Source organism: Melitaea cinxia, chromosome 4, assembly GCF_905220565.1.
Source record: "Melitaea cinxia chromosome 4, ilMelCinx1.1, whole genome shotgun sequence".
Taxonomy (NCBI): Eukaryota; Metazoa; Arthropoda; class Insecta; order Lepidoptera; family Nymphalidae; genus Melitaea; species Melitaea cinxia.
In genome coordinates this window covers 13541536-13565035 of record NC_059397.1, presented here as the reverse complement: position 1 = coordinate 13565035, position 23500 = coordinate 13541536, and the positions used below count along the sequence as shown (strand labels likewise).

Here is a 23500-nt window from a genome sequence, read left to right as displayed (position 1 = left end):
CTCCCTCTGTATCATCTGCGTAGGTAAATATTTTACAAGTAGGTAGTTAGAGAGTACGAAGGCTGTTAACGTATACCAAAACAATTTCGGATCAATGACACTGCCCAGTGGGACTTCATATGCTAGCTTAGTGTTACCACTGGTTTGCCGGGGCCCGGAGGCTTTATCCGGGCCTACCGCCGGGGCGAGGTGGCGAATGCTAACGTGACCCCATCTCGCCCCACTCAGGCAGACGACTGCTCACACGTGGTGGTTTTTAGTCAGTAGGAGTCTGACATAACCCTTTGGCGTCCCCGCGCTGAAGTGTATCCATGATGGATTTTCCCCACGTAAAAAAAAACATGAAATGGTGATGAAAAAAACATGGGTAAAAATAAACAGAAATAAATAATGTTACGTAACATATTTATCTTATATCCGCCAACCTGCATTGGAGCAGCGTGGTGGATTAAGCTCTGATCCTTCTCCTACATGGGAAAAGAGGCCTATACCCAGTAGTGGGATATTGCAGGCTGAAGCGAACATATTTATAATATTAATTCGCTTTTTCTTCATTAAACAATTTTTTCAAGAATATACATTCGTGTTTCTTAAAAGGACCGGACCGAGCCGGCTGATCAGGATGAAATGAGATTTCGTGATCGGATCCAGACATATTTTCTGCGTTACATACCTTATCCGGTCCAGATCAGGCATGCCCGGTCCGGTCCTTCTAAGGAACACGAAAAAATTTCTTCTCGGGGTTCTGTTTCTGATAAATTGAAATATATGATACGTACCCTATAGTACTAAGTGGTTGACATTTTACTTAAGAACATCACATGATATGGGGATTTCTTCTAAAAGGAAAGTAAAAACGGCAAAATTACTTGCTAGGCTGCGGATATTCATGTGCATAACTGAAATGAAACCTCGAGGGGAATTAATGTATTCAGTTAAGGCTTCTAGACTACATGTTATAGATTGTGACACACGGAAATAATCAAGGTCATTGGATATATTTGCTATCTTATCAGATATTTTCGTCTACCTATGTTGTGTTACTTGTTGATGTAATGGAAGTCGGTTTTTTTTCGTTTGCGAGCAAACACAGTTATTTACTTTTTTTATCAGACTGTGGAAGGGATTTAATTTAGCGTAAAAATATTTATAATAACATCTGTTGCAAAAGTATATTAAGTATTTCCATTGGTTGTTTATATAATGGACTACTCTAGTTTTGTCATTATAAAATTTAATCTTTTCAGAAAATATAAAAAAATATATGAGATAGGTATTTATATTTTTAGATATGATACATAAGCGTTCTTCTTATCATTTCACGTGTTTTTACATCGTATTATGCACATATTTCAATAAAACGTGTGGTATTTATCCTGTGTGAAACGTGTTTTTTAGCAGAAGTTATTGTAGCTATATGAAAATTAAGACGACACTTAAGCTATTTACTATCTGACCCGACTAATGTTATCCTTTCTTGCGAACTGTTAAGCGTTGAAGGTCAAATTACATTTGTTAACTTTTTTTTAAATTTCCCGATAAACTGCATTTTTATTTTGCAAGAAACGAATTTTTGCAAAATAAAAATGCAGTTTATCGGGCAAGGTGGCATATTTCCGATATTATTTTCTATTTTTTTTTGTTTTAATCTGTCACTAATCATATCTATTCTCTTTGTCACTTATATATGACAGATAGATGATCTGCTTATGCATTGAATGTACATTTGTAATTTTTTAGACTTCTATCATTTTTTATACAAAAATTTTCTCCCTTCCCATACAATAGCCCTCTGCCCAAAAGTTATCTGGAATAAATCGCTATTTTAGCGATTGATTGTAATTTTATTACTTATTATATTTGTATTAGTGTGCAAAAGCGTGAGAAAATAAACAAATGTCAGAATTTGGGTGGGTCACCTCGCGGTGATTGATATCTCGCTTTGCCACATTTCTATTACATCACTTAGGTGACGTTTGCGCGACTTAAGTAACATATAAATTAATTTGATTATATCTTATCAATTTTCGATGCGTACATGTGACTCAAGTGTATTTCAGTTTTGATAGCCCGATTTCATAACACTTATTAGGATATTGATGATTCATATGTAGATGAAGTCATGTTTAATTTTATTAGCACAGTATAAAAAATTACAGTGTAAAAATAACGTTAGCATCACTTCTCTTGCAAATTATTTTAGACTATACTAATGTTTCATATCTAAATAATCATAATTTATATGAGGAGTAACTAAAGCTTGACTGCATTAAATCATTGCATGCGGTTTATATTTAGACTACGTTAATAAGACCGTCTTTACTAATATTATCGGTATAAAGGTAAATTTTGTAATTTTTTTGGCAAATATAATGGTAGTTTGTACGATTTTATTTTTGTGTTACCCACATATTAGGAAATTCCAAACATTTTTTAATATAGCGGGGATCGAACCTCCGACTGGCCGTGTCGGTGCTCTAGCCAATTAAGCTATGGAACGATGTATCCGCTAGAACGAAGTTCTTGATATAATGATTTTATATTCGATCTAAGCGACCGTGGTGCCGTCTATAGTGAGTTCTTTACAAAAACCCGTAACTATTCAACGTTTCATATTACAATGAAAATCTTTGACAGGAGACGACAACATGCTATTTTTAATTTGTACGATTTTATTTTTGTGTTACACATTGGGAAATTCTAAACGTTTTTAAATATCATATCAAAAAGCAACCGTTCCAGCGGGGATCGAACCTGCATCTCCGACTTCCCATCTTCGGTCAGTGTAAAATATTATTGTACGAAATTTAATGATGTTTATAAATATGTATATATAGGATCACGTTACATGTAAAAAGCTCTTCTGTGTCAAGGCCCATATTTGTATCGCTATACAACTACAGGATTGATTTTGTTTTTGTAGTAGATATTAAATAAGAATAGTCATATTTTATTCTGTACGCATATTTAACTGTGTTATTATTAACGTAAAAGCTAGCTTTTATGTTAGTAAAAGCACTAGTGCTATTTGGCATTCGATGTTCTCATCAATGGTATGAAATTTTATGCGCGAACTTGTGGAGGCTTCTGTCCAGCAGTGGACTGTAATAGGCTGAAGTGATGATGATGATGATGATGATGATTTTGTAGATTTATATTTCTGTCTAGCTGTGCCAACGACTTCGTCCGCGTATAATTTAACAAAAATTTATTCGTACAAATTTAATCGTTACATACCTTATCCGGTCCAGATCGGGCATGCCCGGTCCTGTCCTTCTAAGGAACAAGAAAAAATTTCTAGTCGGGCAGTATATTTTAGCTATGATCTTCTATAACGTCGAGGTACTACTCCAGTCTGGCTGCTCTATATTTTGAGCAGGAAATTTCCTGCTGGGCTCTACTTCAGTATTTTTAATACCGAAATAATACTAATAATAACACGTTAAAAAATCTGATTGTTATTATAAAAAGAAGAAGTGTTTGCTTTATTTACGGCCAATCAGATTATATTTCAAGATTTATAAAATTTGTTAAAATTGATTAATATTTAATGTTAGGACTCGCATCAGATTTTTCGTCAGAATTTTTTTAACGTGACGTTCGTCTAGTTCTGACATTTATTAAACACATTTTTATAACAATACAAATCAGAATTAATACATTAAGAGATTTTATTGATATGTATTAAAATTTAAAGTAGTTGTAGTGTATCATGTAAAATACGCACTATCACAGATAACTCAAAATTTAGTCATCAGATCTTGATCAAATTTAAATAAATAGTACCACAAAACAAGCATCAGCTTTCGATTAAAACAACAATTATCAGAGTTGGTCGTAGGTCGGCGAAAAATGGTCAAGTAAATACGTATTATTAGATATAGCTCGAAAAGTACTTATCAGAGCCCAATTAATGGGACCACATGACATACACCATCTTTCGTTTACTTTTAGTTTATAGAATTTCTTTCGTCACTCATAGAATGAAATCGAATCAAATAATACTTGAATTACATGCTTGAAATTCACTAATAACAGGACATTAAAAATAGATCCATGGTCAATAGTTCAGAACACTTATCTAAATTCTATACAAAAATATATACACGCATACAAATCCAAGGTGAAACTCCATATTAACGAGACTAATACCTACGTTAAAAGTTTAAAACACGGGTTTTACTGATACTATTTAGGTTAGATGATGTGATGATGATAAACGAAAAACAATAGGTATTAGGTACTTTTAATTCCGGTAGTACAATATCAAAGTAATTTCACTATTAAATTTTAATGCTTTTGGTAAAGTTAACTTTCGTTTCTTCTTTGGTTTTTGGTTTTGGAGTAATAACTACTCTTAAGAGTTCTTATTTTTATGCGTTGGCAGCGTGAGCTGTTCCTGATAATGATTGATAATAATAATAATCTTTGTAAGAAAAATATCCACCAAAAATGTCGCCAAGAACTTTAACTTTGCTTCAAAAACGTTTATTAAATAACTAATGAAGAATTGTAAATCATAGGAATTGTACGCAAGATAAAGATTTTACGAAATAGTAAAAATATCATTAAATCAAAAATCTTATACTAGTAAACGAGAAATTCTCTTATAGATATATATATATACAATCTGAATCTTGGAAACGGCTCCAACGATTTTCATAAAATTTAGTATATATGAGGTTTCGGGGGAGATAAATCCATCTAGCTAGGATTTATTTTTAGAAAATGTCGTTTTATCCTTGTTTTTAGGGAGTAAAAAATATCGTTAGAATACAAAGGTAAATTTCGCAGCTGTCAATTTAGTTGCAATAGCTCGGTGGGAAATCGGCCGGTCGGGATCAACCGAGAATATCATGTTCAAATCCCCATGTCCCTGATCAATTATTTTTTTTTCTAATTGCACTGGTTATTTTTTATTTAAATAGGTAGTTCTTTTTATTATTGTCGGTAAAATCGAAAAATATTATTCATATTTTATTATTATTATTTTTTAATTATTTTTTATTTTTGGTTTTTTTATATTTATTTATATTTTTTAATATTGTCGTTAAAAAATATTAATATTTTATAAATATGTAATTCGTATTTAAATATGATTTCCAAAAAACACGATTTGTTGGAGCGCCTATCAGTTTTTAGAAGCAATTACTCTCAATCTTGTAATTGTGTAATTTGTATCAATTTTTAATTTATCGTCATTTTTTATTTTTATGTTATACATTGCCTTTGTTACACATCGTGCGTTAATTCATTATTAATAATTGTGTTTGCAGGCAAACGAAAAAAAAACCGACTTCAATTATATCGGCGAGTAATACAACGTAGGTATACGAAAAAATAGTCAAGGAATACGCATTATCAAAGATTACTCCAAAAGTTGTAATCAGATCTCGATGAAATTCAAATGTGACCACATGATAAACATCGGCTTTCGATTAAGTTAAAAGTCATCAAAATCGGTACACCCAGTAAAAAGTTATGCAGATTGTCGAGAGTTTCCCTCGATTCCTCTGGGATCCCGTCATCAAACCTTGGTTTCCTTATCATGGTACCACACCAGGGATATCTCCTTTCCACCAAAAATAGAATTATCAAAAACTTTTCATAAACGATGAAGTTATCCCCGAACATACATTAAATATATATTATACGATCGACGGTCGAAAAGACTTCATCCAAACCGGCACCGAATCATTTTACCTCTCTCTTCTACTAATCCTTCACGATTTACTAAAAATACAGGTACTATTAATTGACACTAACAAGCAATCACAAAATAATTTCTATATACGCCCTTAGACGGCGTTGTAGACAGATATCTTTTTAAATTCAACTCATTTTTTTTTAAAGATGCTATTTATGTTGATGATAATTTTTTTTTATACATTTATTTCATAATTTTTCGAGCTGCATAAGATAATATAAAAGCATGGGTTATTTTTATTATTTAGGTAAAGGTATTTTCAGATTTTTACAGCACATAACTAATTAATCATTGTGTAGAAAGCTATTAATTACAGCAATAAGATAATTTAAGCAATCGTACATTCGTAATTTAAGCGCGTTTTCATTGTATTCAAATCAAATATTTAACGATGCTCTCATAAAACCTAAGGATACGTGCTATAACATCGTATACTGAAAAATTTATACAGCACAAACAAAATTAGAAATGTCACCACATAGCTATTGTAAATGTTGAGAAACTATTAAATGTAATACAGGTTATAGTTTAGAATAATTTTAGTTTGTTTCGTACGTTTAGTGGGTAGTAGTAAGTTTTTTTTCTCATGAAGTAACGTCATAGGCGAACGAATATCAAGGCTACGTCCGGTAGCGTTGCCACCTTCAAACGAGTGCGTAAATGCGCACGTATTCTTTTCTTGTGCTTTGCGTTGCGTTACGTACAACTCAAATACAAAAGTTCAGACCACAATAAATATTACTTTAGCTTGTATAAACCAACGGACGCAGCAGCTCGTTGTGACCGCAGTGCAAAATATATCTTATATAATATATAATCGTGTCACGATGTATGTGAAACTACTAAACCAATTTTTATAAAATTTTGTAAGCATATGTAATTTGGTCCAACTTAGGAGATAGGGTAGTTTTTATTTCTGTTGGAACCAGTAGGTTATATCGGGATGTAAGCAAATAAAATTTGGTAGCTGTTTTCCAGGCAGGACAACGTCTGCCGGGTCCACTAGTAATAAATAAATTAAAAACTACTTATTTCGAACCTATCAACACCCATAAGTGTTAGTAGAAAAGACTTAAACTAAATCGTTGTTGAAGTGCTAACTTTTTAACATTAGCATTTGATACTACCTATTTTATAAAATCGTTGTGTTCTGTGGTGCAATAAACAGCGCAATATGTCCGCGTAAAAACATACATAAGACATGCACTGCGACGACGGCGCCGGAGTCCACGTTTATGTATGTAAACCATATTCTGTTACTGCTAGATATTAGAATGAATATATTTTAGAACTTTCTAGATTATTGAGAATATAGATATAATGTATGCCGTGTGGTGTCGGCCGAGTAGAATAGCATCACCCACGTAACGACCCGTCGTTCCTGTGGGCCTAGCCAGTGCGGTCGAGAGGGTGGCGCAGAGTTTAGGCAACTCTGCGTTTTCCTGAGGAGTGTCCTAGGTGACATAGTGTCTGTCTGATACTGTCTAAATCGTCTGCAATAGAAGGACTAAGGCCAATGAGATATAGTGTAATTAATGAATGTAAATTCGTTTTTGTTATCGATTTATATTAATAAAAAACGTACTAAATTGATATAGTTAAGATTTTTTTTTACCAACTATAATTTTTTTCAAAATGTTGTAATTTTTCGTACCATTAAAATATAGAGTTTACTTAATAACACTGTTAGGCAAATTAATGTTACTAAGGCTAGATACATAATCGTGGTTGGATACAAATGTAAAAACAGTGTCGCGCGTTAAAAAAAAAACGTAATAAATATATGCGAATGTAATTAAATTAAAGGAGCATATAATAAGAGAATATTAATTCTTTTTTAAAGCGACGAACTAAATCACAGAGAGGTAAATATATATTTAAAAAAAGTTGGATGGAGATTGGAGAACAAAATCAAATTAAACTAATGTAGCAAGTAATTTAATACAAGGGAACACAATTTTAAGCTTAATACAAATTTGAATGAACAAACAACTTTATCTTCCTTTTTATTGACTAAATGAACGAGTTTAACACAACAAAAAATTATTTTAAATCTACACTATGGACCGAAATACATTTTTTGATTAATCTAATATTAATTTAAGCTAGACTGTGGTTTCGAATTAATTCTGACACGTGGGTTGCTCGGTCAGAGAGGGAAGAATCCCGATGCTGATTCGAAGAGGTTGAGCAGTTCTTTATCGTAGATGTTGGGGTCCTGGCAGCCAACTCACAAAATCTTGCCACGTGGTATCACCGGCAACAACGGCACCGCACGTATCCGCCACGCCAAGGACCCTGGAAGGTCACACCAGAAAGTGAGTCCTTCCGTAGTCAACCCCTAACGTCTCTGGGTTGACACGGAAATGGCCCATAAAAACAAGCACATCCTAACATTTTACAATAATTTAATTTAATAAAACAATAAACTTTAGAGCAAATAAAATTAATCTAACACAATCTACACACATTTCGCAATTAAAACAAAAGTAAGTTAGTAATTGAAATTAAATAAAAGTGTTTAATATTACAACAATTCACCCAACAAAATCGCACCCTGAACCTGACCGAGGCTGAAGACAACGGAAAAGGAAGGAGCCGCACAGCACCAGCGCTTATATAGCTGAGCCTAATCTACCCGCAAACCCCATCAACGACTGCTTCCGTAGCCCAAATACACGAAACACGCTAATAACGAAACGCCTAGCAATGAAGAATAGCAACTCGACGAACGAAATAATTGTTAAGAGAATGAACAAGGAATAAAAATATATGTTACAACTTATAAAAATAAAAAAATAAAAAAGTATTTAGCTATATCAGCCAGCTGTTTCCTATAACACAAGCATTAAGTTGCTTACCATGGGAACGGACGACTGTGTGTGTATGTTATAAGATTAAATTAATTTATTATTTTTTCGAAACTAAAGTCTAAAGAAATGGGCGGGATAAATAAGTTTTTAGAGTAGAGGAGAGAGAGAAGTACAAACACATACGCAAAGGCCAGAAACAAATATTTATTGAAGAATATGTACCTGCCACGAGCGGGAATCAAACCGCGATCACTGACCTTTTAAATCAAAACCTTTGTCTATATCATCATCAATTTAGAATGACAATTTTTTACTTTAGAATATAGATGTAAAAAAATATCCGGAAGAAAAGACATGAAAAATAAGAAATAGCCTAGTTATGCCTGGGCACTTGACCTAACTTCTCATTTTATATTATACAAGCTGACCCCGCAAATGTTGTTTTGCCATATATTTCATTTATTTATTTATTTATTTTATTTTTTTACATCTAATATTACAGGCTGTGCTGTGTGGCTACGGCACTAAAGAATTTAGCCACCCCCTCTCTTCCCGTGGGTGTCGTAAGAGGCGACTAAGGGATAACAAGGTTCCACAACTACCTTGGAACTTAAGAAGCCGACCGATGGCGGGATAACCATCCAACTGCTGGCTTTGAAATACACAGACCGAAGACGGGCAGCAGCGTCTTCGGTGCGACAAAGCCAGTACTGCGGTCACCAACCCGCCTGCCCAGCGTGGTGACTATGGGCAAAACACATGAGTTCACGTTATTTTTGGCGTAAACTTGTGGAGGCCTATGTCCAGCAGTGGACTGTATAGGCTGTAATGAATGAATATTACAGGCATAACCCAATTCATTAGACATAGTAAAGGAGAGAAATATTATTTAATATTTTATTAACCCCCTTAGCTAACCTTTTTTTTTACGCTGGAAATTGCATTTACGCACCCCCGTCACCCGAAGGCGATGGGAGTCTGAGACTCCCGGCGGGAAGTGCAATGCCGGACTACTCACTAAAAACCAGCGGTGCCCTCGTCGTCCTGATGGGGCGCCACGGGACCCCTAGTAAAAGTATTCGCCATGACGCCCCGGACGGTGGGCCTGCCTGCGGGTGCAGGACAGGCCGCCTCCTGTTGTGGAGCACTCTCGGGCACCGAGAGTGCTCCCACGTCTCGCGCGTGCGGTCTCAAGCCAGCCGAAGGTCCTCTGTCCCTCCAGCCGGCCACCCCACGCAGGGGACGCTCAACCGGACCAGTCTACCGTCTGCAGAATGGGGACACATGTCCAGGAGCGTCCCCTCTCCAAGCCAGGCAGGCCTGACCTCCAACGCCCGGAAATAGCGTTGGGGGCCAGGTCCACCCGACCTTCAACGCCGGATCGCACCGAGCAACCTAGCTGAGCTCCAGGGAGCCCAGCGCGACCCCGCAACTACCCCATGGGTCCGCCGGACTGCACTGACAACCGAGATAAAAGCTCCAGGGAGCCAGCACAGCCCGGCCCTCACGCACCTGGTCTGCCGGATTGCACCAGCAACCGAGCAAAGCTCCAGGAAGCCAGTACAAATCGGCCAGGTCCTAGCTTTACTAGGCAGTCACAGGCCTGCTGATTTGTAGTCCGAATAATAAATCACATGTGGTATTATAATTCACGATGTTTAACAAAAGGCAATGTCATCTGAGAGCACATAAATGTTAATTTTAAATAAAAAATAAATAAATAAATAAACGGACTAATCATAAACGTGGCTCTTCATACTAAAACTCAGGAATTCTTGATGACTGCTGCCAGGTGTTCTTGTTCGGTGTCACTACACTGTACTGTTCTTATGAGTGTACGTATGTGTGTATCTGTATATGTGTGATTGATGAGTATTGCAATGAAACGGTATTTATTATTTTTGGATGTTACGTCCGTTTATTACAAATATCACAAAAGTTACAATACAGAGGTGTCGCCGGCACAGGAGCAACTTTACTTACTTAAAAATATTTATAGAGAAGTAGGTAAATTTAAATCAGGTATCCCTAACACGCATACCTGAACAGTTTGTTGAGATTAACAACACGGTGAGTACGGTCGCCCGTCGTATTATGTCACACATATTGAGAAATGAAAAGTGGTTTCAGTAAGTACTTTGTTAATATAAATTTAACTTATGAAAAAAAATCACTACCGAAAAATAATAAACTAATATGAATAAATAAATCCATACGCTGATCATTTCAACTTTATAAAAAGATCTGTAAATATCTTAAGAAAAGCGAATAAAGGAAAAGTCTTTTTGTACGTGCCAATTGATTTTAACCCATAAACATACTATAGTCTGATCTAAAGTTAGTAATTTATTTCTCAAATTTTCTCATTTGCATCGTAAAGTAAAACCATACTAAACTCTAACTTGACATATTTACAACACAAGCATGTTGTGGGATATTTGTTCAAGTCGTGTATGTAAGTGGGTTAGTGATAAAGTTTGTCCATTGAAGACGGCCAACTCTGAAACTTGGATCAAGATGCGAGACGCTCCAATTAAATTATAGATGGTTCAAAGGCAGAATGCATTACGTCTACCATGCACCGACTGAGCAATCGCTATGGAAATCGTTTACCAAGTTCCAGAATGCTCTGTTGAGATAAAGGCGGTTCTACACAATGATTGTGATTAAGGCGTTGTGATATCGAGTCATATCAAATAATATTGAATTTGAATTTAGCACGTAATGTCATTTGCGTCGGATTATGTTAACCTAAATTGAGGCTTCATTTATATTTCTTTCAGTTCTATTTTTGGTTATTCTAATTTTTATTACCAATCAATTTTGATTGATAGAAAAAGTTAAAATATTTGTTTAATTTTAAGTTTGAAACTGTTTCGCATTTTCAACATACCAACAATAATATTATATGTAATATTTTTTTTTAGCAAGGCTTTATATTATTCTCTCAAAAACCCTGAGGCAGTCTTGTTTCGTAGAAAAATAGATCCTAGGTATTGAAAGGCATTTATATATTTTCGGAAGTTGCACGTCGTATCAAAACTGTAAATTGCATTTGTTTGAAAGAACCGTTACTATTTATCTTTTTATATATAAAAAAAAAATAACTAAAAAATCTATAGCTATCTATATAGAAAAAAATATAAAATATATGATTGATGCATCTAACATATTCGAAAACTTGATCAAGCTTGGAGAGTTGAGTTCAAATTAACCTTCTTACCAGAAAAACTGTATTTTGAGATGTACAGACTGTCATAGCGTGTGCAGTATTTTAAAATGCTACCTTAAGAGGAAAAATCGAACAAGCCTTAACAGTTAAACATTCCCGCTTTAAATTCTGCTCGTTAATTAACAAAACTGTGAACATGGTTCAGTAAAACATGTATTGAATGAAATGTTTGTGTAGCTGCCTACGCTCTGGCATCTGGTATTTTTGCAACTATTCGCTAAATTGAATGTACGCTGCATCTAACTCCGAGATTATTGTTCCGTTCCAATCAATAGTTTATCTAACTTGTGCACGGAACGCCGCTCCGCTTGTAATTACAAGAAAGAACGTTTTATACAATTATTGAACACGAGTTATTAAAGTTATTTCAGATCTATTGATAGTGGTTTGTTTGTATAAAGAAAATACTCGTATAATTGTTCAAGTACTTCCACGTCAGCCGATTTTAACAATGTTTAAACATTATACGTTTTTTTAAATAGTAAATAATATTGAGTATATCTTTTTTATTATTGTTTTTTTACAAGATTAGGGCGGCAAACACACAGCCTAGCTTACCTGCAATACGCAAAACATTGAAAGCGCGTTGCTGACCCTTCCCTTGACATTTTCCAGGAGCTCTGGTCACCTTAATCTTTTTATATATAATTAGATTGGCAAACAAGCGTACGGCTCATCTGATGGTAGGCGATACCAAAGCTTATAGACGTCTACAACTCCAGAAGTATCGCAAGCGCGTTGCTGACCCTATCTCCAATTCCCCTCTGGAGCTCTCGTCAATTTACTCACGAACAGGAACACAATACTGCTTGAAATATTGAAGTATTATTTAGCTGTGATCTTCTGTAAGGTCGAGGTACTTCCCCAGTTGGGCTGCTCCATATTTTGAGTTCGATATTTCCCACTGTATCATATCTCAATAAATATTATGTTTTTGAACTGACTAACTTTTATTTGAAAATATTGATTCCGATAATGAAGAATAGGATAACCAATACCGATTAGATGGATTTTAAGACATATTTTGTTTTTGACAGCCGGTGGAAGCACTAATTGATTAACTAACTAGGAATGATTTTTTGTTTGTTGATTGTGTATAGTTGATAAACTTTTATTATTTTAAAGGATAATTATAAAGGAGACTATGGTGATGACTATGGGCAACACACACGAGTTGACGCCATTTTTGGCGTGAACTTGTGGAGGCCTATGGCCAACAGTGTACTGTAAAGGCTGAAGTGATGATGCAGTGATAAAGGAGCCCCCAATAAAATCCTAAAAGTAAGACATAATAAATACAAACCTCATATATAATAATAAAAACATGTTACAAATTACAAATTTATTGGCTCTGTTAAACCGTTTTCTTACAAAACTTACATACATGCATACTATTACAATAAAAACAATAAAAATACTTTAATTCTAAGCACTTTTTAATTTATTATACATATGGTTATAAGTAGTAAATGCTTACACTATAAAATAAAGGCCGTAATAATCCTGGCTCTGGTATCTTATACATACCTGTTGGGAACCATATGCATTTTGATGTCTGAAACACTCCAAAGATCCAACGTCAGAAATTTTTTGATAACTTACACTCACTCGCAGGTAATTGTGCCAAAATTACTGCATATGATTTGACTATATTTATAAGGGAATAACACAGAGATACTAAACTATATCTATAGTCAACGCGAATAGCGTTAAAACAATAGCAAAATATAAAACTATTATTAACTTCATATTAATTAATAATAAAGCACTGTTTTTACTAGCGGTCAAGAACTTGACGCAGTTCAACAGTAACGTATTTTCGTTGTGATGAGTAAAAAAAGTAAAAAGAAAGAATAAAGTGTCATATTTTTGATAAAACCGAAAACGATGTCTCGAAATCCGATAACTACTATTTCGTACCGTTCGTTTACACAGGTAAAATTGGAAAATATAATCTTTAAATAGTAAATTTTAAATTATTATTTCGTTATTATTGTCAAAATCTTTTTTTTTAAATGAGTCTACCTAAATTGTTTGTTCTTGTATATTCAGTTATATTTTGATATACAACCGTCATATTACTTTAGCATTTAAGGATTTTTGATATTACACCATATCAGCCAGGTAGTGCCTTGATCATGGTCAAATATTAAGATTATTTAATTTTGGTAAAATCGCTTCCGAAATGGGCGATGTCACGTTCATGTTGCGTCTGCCGCCAAATACTGATATTTTGGACGACCGGTATAAGGTGTGGACCCACCCCACTTATATGAATTAATTCTCGCTAAAATATTCTGTAGTTGTAGATTTAGCATCATCTATTTCAAGGTCTGGCCTCAACTTGGTGTAATGTAAATAATCCTTTACAGTTGTTTATAAAACAATCGGTAGAAAATTTTGTTTAAACATGTTTCCTGTTTTAAACTTCAAGTGTGTGGAGGGGATTAGTTATACTTATTTCCATAGACAATACTTTGATTAAACATAAGCGTTTTTGTTATCTTTTATAGGTTCCAAGGTAGGCGTTGCAGCTCGGACAGTAATGATCAGCGTTTAGGCAAGAATTGACACAATATGGAACGCAAACGCAAGGCCAGCATCTGAAATAGGAAAAAAATAAATAAATAAATATACTCAAAAATAGCATAAACATTCTTTGGAACGCCAATAACAACAGTAATATAATGGCATTGCGTCCTCGTGATAATTTTGTTTTATCGTCACATAGTTAAAATTTTGACTTATCACGTTTTTTTAGAATTGTCTTTTTCTTCAAGGAGTGTCACTCTCATCTTATTAATAACTAATCATTTATATAAGTTAGTGTATGTTGTTATTTTACGAATTAGTTCCTTAGAATCTTAATTTAGAATATAGAATTATATAGACTACGTCTACCTAGAAGTTATACGCTCTCTTATTATTTCATTTTGTTATAATGAGTTGGGCCGTATAGTAAGCTAAGGTAGCAACCAGACGGACATGTTTACGAACATTCGTTTTAAATCAGCTTCACGTACATGTAGCTTTTCACATTTAAATCTATAAACAATCATTCATAATCGAGCGTACGCATTTTCGTTGTTAGAGCCGTGAACTATTTTTATTTTTGGTGTTAGCGAGCGGCCTCAGACCGTTCGGTACATTTCTTGATAGAATTAATTTGCAATGTATTTTAAAATGAAGATTTACTTTTGTAATCCTGAATTTTGTGTGCCTAAGAGTGACGTGAATCATCTATGGTAAAAAGTTTGTCACCCACGTTTATATTAAAAATCTCTGTAATTTAATACAATAGTAGAATAGAAGAATATTTTCTAAAACGCTTCAAGATATATGCAAGAAAAAAATTCTCAATTTTTACCTCATGTATAACTCAACTCACATAATATACAAAAAACATTCATAATAAAAAAAAATAATAAAAAAATAATATACACTATAAAGAATCAACAAATAGTTTTTCTTACATTTCATAATTGTTTTTTCTAAATTTAATATCCAATAGTTATTTGCATTTATTACCTCGATATTATATTTTATGAATTAACCTTTGTAGCAAATATTTTTTTCTGAAATAATACCTATAATCGTTTAACACATTTTCCATAAGACAATTCTAATTGGGTTTATTTTTATTTAAAACAAAATTTATTCGCATCACCTTGAACGCCAATGCTAATACAATTTAGCGATTCTTACACGATACATCTGTCGTCCAAATGTTTAATATAGCTTCTATTTTTTTGCATGGATCTAGGGCAATTTTAAGATATGTACGGCTACGATATAGGCTTTAATTAACAGAATAAAAAAGCAGTTATGTCAATTTAACTATCAATTGAGTCACATCGTTACGATACGTCTTAGTTTTAATTCGTATACACGTGTGTTTCGGATTTTCGAAGTGAAACTTCTTTAGACGCATGACGGATTTTTTTTTACAGATGGCAACGTTTTAATAAAATGGCAACGTTTTTGTCGATGGCGCTGGAACGGAAATCTAAAGCTTTAGATTTGCATAAATATAAACGAGATTTAAAAATTAGTTTGCCAAAGAAGTTTCACTTCTGACATATGTTCTTTGTACGCACGCACTTTTTTCTTTTAAATATTAAATGTAACATAGCTATCAATAGCTATCATTAGCTTTTATTCGTCTCTACATTTGAATATGTTTATCACACGATAAACTATAACCTATAAAACATCCATTTATAAAATCTAAACATATAATAAAATGGTAGGAAAGTCAAAACTGTACATATAAAAATATTGTTTTTAGAATTTTTGTCTGTTTGTCTGTTTGTTTGTCCGGGATAAACTCAAAAAGTGCTGCATGGAGTTACTTCAAATTTGGCACGAATATTATTAAGAAGTCGGGTCAACATATAGGCTACATAATATCACGTTATAACCTACGGGAAACGAGCAGTGAACCTTTATTTCTTCAACGCATTCTGTAACAACGTGTAATCTAACGACGCATATTTGAATGTTATTGTTATTATGTTAATAACCATACTATAAGCTAGCTTCACACTATAAATAAAGACATTCTGTAGTATATTTAGTATCAGCATTGCACCCGTGCGAAGCCGGGGCATAGGTCAATAGGCAAGGTCGCTAGTATAAAATAGATCCGGATACTACAAGAAAGGAAGAAAATATTTTTTTCGATTTGTTGATTGTTATGTTTTAGTTTGTAAGGTCACACTGCTGGGTATAGGCCTCTTTCTCCATAAAGAAAAAGGATCGCAGCTTAATTTACTAAGGTCCTCTGCTGCGTGCTAGCGAATAGGTATATTCCCTACTTTAAGTAACGCTCGCTATTAGTTGTTTTTGATAATAACCACCAATAACCGTCAATAAAAAAATAACTTACAATAATACACATAGAATTAGAGCCACTAAGTGGGTTCTTGTGGTTGCCTTGTGATCCACTCGGGTTGTTACGCTGGCCTTACAGGAAGGACAGATCAGTGTTGTGGGCTCGGGTCCAACTAGTGGGTTGGCCATTGTTACTGAAAAATAAAAAACCTTGTTATACATGAAACTGACAATGTTTTAGTTATTTCTAACACAAAACACATAGAAACAAGTATGCATTATTGTTTACTCTACAACTTATGTGTGTGGAATGGTAATACATAATATTAGTACGAGGTACGAAAGGTACAAGATTACTTCTATGAAACTTTATTAGAATCTCATTAATACTGCAGGTCACTGGCAAATATTTAAATCTTAGGTTTCTATTTTTACGAGTATATTATGATTTCTGTTACTTATTCATTAATTTTCTTTGATTCGTTTGCTTACAAAGAATAAAAAAAAAAAATATCCTTAGCGTAGATTATGCTGGTGTGTGGTAAGTAAAAGTGTTGTCTTTTTTAAATGTTCGAAATTATAGGATCATGTTAATAAGTTATAGGAATATGTCGCAGACCACTATGAGTTTTACAGTGGGCGTTGAAAATTAAAACCGCCTAAATTGATTCGCTAATTTGCATGACGCAGCAGTCAATTGTCTCGGAGTAATTTCAAATAAAACGTGTTACATCTTCAGGTTAGATAACTCAGGTGTCCCAATTACTGACGGAAGGAGAAGCCGATACGCACTCCTTCACCCTTCATAATAGAATGGGAGAAGGGCCATTCTTCCCACTCGCCACCGGGGCAACAGAGTCCTCACTTTGCCCGTGGGCGTCTACAGACGAAGGCCGCACAGGCGGGCCAACCGTCGGTGCGTCACGATAGCATGCGAAAGCGATCCCGTGGCGCCCCGCTATAACGATGAGGGCGGGTACCACTGGGTTTTAGTGAATATTCTGGTTTGTTCACTCCGGACCAGGAGCCCCACACCCGACGAGGCCGGCGGGGTGCGCAAAAGCCAATGCTTTTAGCCCAGTAAAAAAAGGAAAAAAAAGATGTTCCAATTACAAGTTCTGCTCAACTAAGCCTATTATTGCGACGTCCTTAACATAACTTCACAAACTTTTTTTTAAACAATGATGATAAGTGTTTATCTTTTGAGCGTCAAATACCTAAGAACCACGGACACAAATTGTTTTCTTGAAGAAACGTAACAACAGTTAAATTCAATAAAATGATCTTGGATTGGTTTTAAGAATATTTTTAATTTCCTTGTAAGCTAATTTGTTATATCAACAATTATTTTAGAGACTAAGCAACGACCGCCATTACAGATGGACACAAAACATAAGCACAAAAACATTGCAATTTATTTCCTATTTGACATTAGACAAATTATAAATCAATGGGTTTGCTGATTTCATAATTATCTGTTTTGTTTTTTTTTTTGTCATGATCTGGTAAAGCTTATGCTTAGGTAAATAAAAAAGCTAAGTACTCACAAATTAACTCATTAAATATTTGAAATAACCTTGCAAGTTGCAACGTTAATGTGGATACATCCTTGATCCTACAGGCGAAAGTCAAGTTTAAATATAGGCGATTCACCAAACCAGTTCCGGTTCACCAAACGACCTTTCTTGTTACTTTACTGAACGAAATGAAAGGGGTTTTGTGTTTTTCAATTCTTTCAACTGTTAGTTTTAGTGATAATTTGTGAGCACTCACTAAAATGTCTAAATAATATTTAGAATATTATAATCATTAAATCTTAAATTCGAAAGTTTTGATGACAATTGTAATAAAAATGCTACTTCGTACGATGAATCGAATATACTCACTCGTGTATGTATGGAGTTAAATTAAGATTACTTAATTTTTTATTACGTAACATAATCGTAATATCTAATTGCACACTCTACATTTGAAATACAATCGACTGCGAAATGTGCATTTTAATATAGTAGTGTGTATGTTGTTATATATTTATTATTTATTTATTGTTCTTTTTCCAACGACAACATTCGCATTTACCTTAGTAACTACTCACTTTCGAAAAACAAAATTATTTTTATTTATATCATAATACGATAACCTTTTGTATATCATAACATTAAAAATAATTTTTCATATCGATAAGTTGATTTAAATCCAACAAAATAATTTTATCATTATTTTAAAGTACTTAAAAAAATAGACTTTAATAAATAATGAAGATCGTACCTGGTTGTAAATAATTGACTGCCATTAAATTTTTTATTACGATTTGTTGGTCTAAATTTGCGGTTGAGGTGTCCGTATAGCTTCACATTTAACCAGCGACTAAAAGCACGCGGCCTCTTAGGAATTATTTGCCGAGATCTATTTAAAAACTCTATGTACACATGTAATATGATTGCCCGCTTTATTGAATTTCTAATAGACTCTGATGCAAAATAAATATTAATGTGGTGTATATAATAAATGTTACTTAACCTTACCCTCTTTAGACGGGCAAAGATAAGGCTATTTTCACGAATTTTTTTGACCGGTATACGTCATAAATATGGACATAAAAAGTGTTAGGCCTAAAAAATACACTATTTGATTACACAAGAAATTTTTTTTTATATTTATTTTAATCAGTTTTTATACATAAAAATGAGGGAGAAGACTGGTCCAAAAAAAAAGATGAGTGTGCGCTGTTGATGAAATATCTGGAATGGATGATCTGAAAAAAAAAAAAATAGTTTTAGATTCAGTAAGTAAATGGCTATAGCGCATATCATACGATTTCTTTTTTTTTCAAAAATGACAAAATGGCAGCCATTTTTCGAAAAAGTACGAAAAATCACGTTTTTTCCGTCGTTCTTTGCCAAAAATAAATAGTTAAACTCAAAATTTCAAAAATCGTATGATATGCGCGATAGCTATAGTCATCAAGAACATGTGGTTAAATTTTGGTAAGGTCCGGTTGAATAGTTTCGGAGATTTTATCAACAAGCCGTCCAAAAACGTCATTCCGAGAAAAACGCGTTTAGTTTTCTGTAACGAAAAATCGTGAAAAAATTTTACTTACGTCTAATCAGCGATGCCTGCACCATACATTATGCCTTCATCTTCTTCATAGTGCACATTTTCATCCAAAATAGCCTGCCTTCGTTTCGTTCTGGCTTCCTTAGAGGCATCGGTGCTGCGGCGGTTTGCAACTCGTATGCGCGTTCTGTCACAGTCAGCAGCAAACTGTGCGGCGATCGGGCCGATTTTGACGCCCATTACTTCCAAGATTTTTAATACTGGATGAAATCCCTCGTTAAAAATACAAGCAGCTGTTTGACAAGCTATTTCAACAATTTTTTTTCCGCAAAAGATGTGTTTGGGAGCCATTGACCAGACACAGTTGTTGAAAGATTCGTTATTATTCTGCGTGTTGCCACCAAGGCATCTTTCAAGCAGTTCTTGTTTTGTCAAATCGTCGTAGATCGGTTTTAAAACTTCTTGAACATCTTGAGCAAGGGCAGGTGGATGTTTGAATTTATGAACGGAGTTATTTTTTACAGCTATCTTGTATTTACACCAGGATTCAGAACAGTATGAATGCTGTGGATTGCTATCAGTTGAAATCTTATGATAAAACCCTGCCCAGATCTCTTTGCGCATTTCTTCCACGGAATCGGGATGTCTTTGAATCGCTAAAGCATAGTTTCTTGATAGTTCTTTCATCAATTTTATCGTTAAATCCTGAGTTTTTACAGCAGGAATTTTTTTTACGACGATTTTTCTTTTTTTCACGACAACTGTTTTTGCTGCACTTTTTTTCACTGGGCTTTTTTTCTCGTCCTTCTTTGCAGCTTTCCTTGCCTGTGTAAGAATTTTTTTAGCCTCACTAGCGCTTTTTGCGACGTGTAAGACGCACTCCAACTTTTTTACTATAAAATCTTCGCCATACGGTTGTGTATTGAGCAGCATTTTGAAAGTCTTCGTGTCACCATCTCCGATGTAAAAACCATAACGCACAGAAAATTTTTCTAAAGATTGCAAAAACATTTCACATACACCGTCAACTTCCATTTTTCCAGCACTACCAGAGTGATTAGCACTACAGTCTCTTTTGTGCGTTTCGTACCACGCTGCATATTCAATCGTTTTCTCAGTTCCTTTCTTTTTCTCGCATGCTTTGCAGTAACTTGATCTGATAGCGACGTTCGCGATTTTTTTACTGCGTTTATATATCAAAGAAATTATGCCAATAAGAGAAGAAAATCCTCTTTTTTGCCAGGAACCGTCTCCCGAAACGGTTAAAATATCTTCTGGTTCTCCGTGCTGAGCATTCAAGAGTTTTTCTTCTCTAACAGCCTTCAGCATCACTACATCATACACACTTTTCACCGCGATAGAGATCGAATCGATAATTTTATAATAAATAGAGGAGCTTATCCCAGTTCCAAGTTCCATAAGACCACAAAACTTATTAATACCACTCAATCCAACACCAATCAAACGCATAATATACACTAGACGACGATTAATTTCGTATCCAGTAGAAATCATGTGACACGAATTAATGTACCTTTCGCCACACTCACATGTAACACAAATTTTAAAACCGAGTCCTCGGTGTCCATACTTTGTAAAAGAAATATCTTTATCACAAGTTTTACACTTTAAATACTCTTGCAACGTAGAGAAAACCAGGAAAAACTGTATAATACTGTATCCCGACGTTTGATCCACGTGTACGTCGAAACTGGTATCTTCCGATTGTTGTAACTTCGACGCAGATGCACTAGCATAACTTGTATTTGCCTCGTGGTCATGTGGAAGCACTCCATGAAATTTCCGCTTTTTCGGCTTCGAACCTGGACGTCTCCACTTGGCAGTTTGATTTACACTTTTCTTGTCCATTTCGGTAATCACGAGCACGGATACTGACGGTTGAAAATTTCAAATACGACTAATATAGGGAGAAATTCTAATGGAACGGTATCCTTTGAGAATAACCTATCATAAATGAAAATTTTCAGTATGGATAGTATATTATAATATTGTACATTTGTCAGTATACCTGAAAAAGGTTGCAACTGCTAATGAATACAAAGGCAGGTAGGCCGTACCGCTCCGAGCGGTCCGCATATTAGCGTGCTCAGATAGCTACGTAAACGTCGTCCAAAAGTACAGTTAGACTGCTCGGATCTTTATAAATTTTCAGTATGATACTTTTAAATATGTATACTTTCAAAAAATACAATAAAAAAAAAATTCGATTTTTTCAAAATTCTAAAGAGGGTAGACCCCTTTAAAACTTTTATAAATGCAAAAACTGTGTCAAACTGAGTATTTATGTACGACTAAAATGTGTGACCAGTTTTTAGAATTATTTTGAAGGTGATCATTAAAATGTGAGAAACGTCATGGATGACAAATATTTCTTTAACATTTTTTCAAGGACAAACTTTGATCGCATGCGGATTAAAACCCGAGATATGGGAATTGTATATATATTTATTAAAATAATATGTATTTAAAAATAAACTTATTTTTAAATAAATATCTACCTATTTAAATATATATAAACTTATTTTAATTTTTTTTTAAATTTTTTTATTAATAAAAAGAAACTTATTTTTCAATTTTTACTATTAGTTTATCCTTTTTTCTTTATTTATTATATATTTTATTAAAAATTAGCAACCCGCCCCGACTCATCACGTAGTTTTAAAGATCTAAGCATATAGACAGCGGGAAGTGACTTTGTTTTATACTATGTAATGATATGTTTTATTTATTCATTAAAATTAAATCACAACGTTTTTTATTTTATTTTATTTATTAACTTGTAGTGGATGAATAAAACTTAATATTATTTAAGTTTTTTCTTGTGTTTCTGTCAAATTCCCTGTAGGCCTAAGTAGGATTTGAAAATGTATATTCATTCTTTAATGACAAATTAATAGTGTAGAAACAAGTGTAGGATACAGACAGTTTTATTCGGTAAAGTTTTATCGTTGTTGACTTTTCGGTCGTTTGACTCCAAAATTTAAATTAGATAATTATATATATTATATATAATAACGTGCTGTGTGGCTACGGCACTAAAGAATTTAGCCACCCCCTCTCTTCCCGTGGGTGTCGTAAGAGGCGACTAAGGGATAACAAGGTTCCAAAACCACCTTGGAACTTAAGAAGCCGACCGATGGCGGGATAACCATCCAACTGCTGGCTTTGAAATAATACACAGGCCGAAGACGGGCAGCAGCGTCTTCGGTGCGACAAAGCCAGTCCTGCGGTCACCAATCCGCCTGCCCAGCGTGGTGACTATGGGCAACACACATGAGTTCACGTTATTTTTGGTGTAAACTTGTGGAGGCCTATGTCCAGCAGTGGACTGTATAAGCTGTAATGATGAATTATATAATATAATAGTTTATTTTATTTTTTTAATTTGTTGCATGAAGATAGATACTCGAACACCGATCTTATGTAATCATTTTTTTTTATTTGTTCAAAAATACAAAAAACACATACTTAACACTTATTCATAAGCCTGCCACGAAAACTCACAAGAGCTTATCCGGACAAGCCACCGCGTCGCATACCATATTATCATATAATATTTATACTGTACAGTACCATATTTAAATTAAAACTAAACTAAGGTAATTAACAAAGTTTTGTGATTATTAAACCCTTAAAGATTTCAATAAATGTTCTTTTAGTACAGAAGTTTTTCTTTGCTTTTTGGTTATAATTAACTGTTAAATGTGTCTATCATTAGATAAAATAAAACCTATTCACCCATCAGTCTTTAACAGTCCACTGCTAGACACAGGCATCTCCTAAAGCTCGCCGCTATTTGAATTCTACGAGTTATCTCTCTCTCAAAGTTGAACT

The 23500-nt window shown here is 34.1% G+C and overlaps 1 protein-coding gene across 3 annotated transcripts; it reads right to left on the bottom strand.

The window, feature by feature from the left end:
* Window positions 1-7629: 7629 nt before the first annotated feature.
* Window positions 7630-18986, bottom strand: LOC123670244 (lipopolysaccharide-induced tumor necrosis factor-alpha factor homolog). 3 transcript variants are annotated; one of them, XM_045603751.1, is made up of 3 exons: window positions 18854-18983; window positions 16641-16779; window positions 7630-8005 (listed from the first exon to the last, which is right to left on the bottom strand). In XM_045603751.1, exons 1-3 carry the CDS (start codon window positions 18876-18878, stop codon window positions 7906-7908), a joined length of 264 nt encoding a protein of 87 aa, XP_045459707.1. In that variant the 5' UTR covers window positions 18879-18983; the 3' UTR covers window positions 7630-7905. The 3 variants fall into 3 exon arrangements, 2 of the variants coding, with proteins under 2 accessions (XP_045459707.1, XP_045459706.1); XM_045603750.1 differs by lacking the exon at window positions 7630-8005 and adding an exon at window positions 13080-14355 and having other exon boundaries at window positions 18854-18986; XR_006745886.1 differs by lacking the exons at window positions 16641-16779; window positions 18854-18983 and adding an exon at window positions 8249-8496 and having other exon boundaries at window positions 7913-8005.
* Between the last annotated feature and the right edge of the window lie 4514 nt (window positions 18987-23500).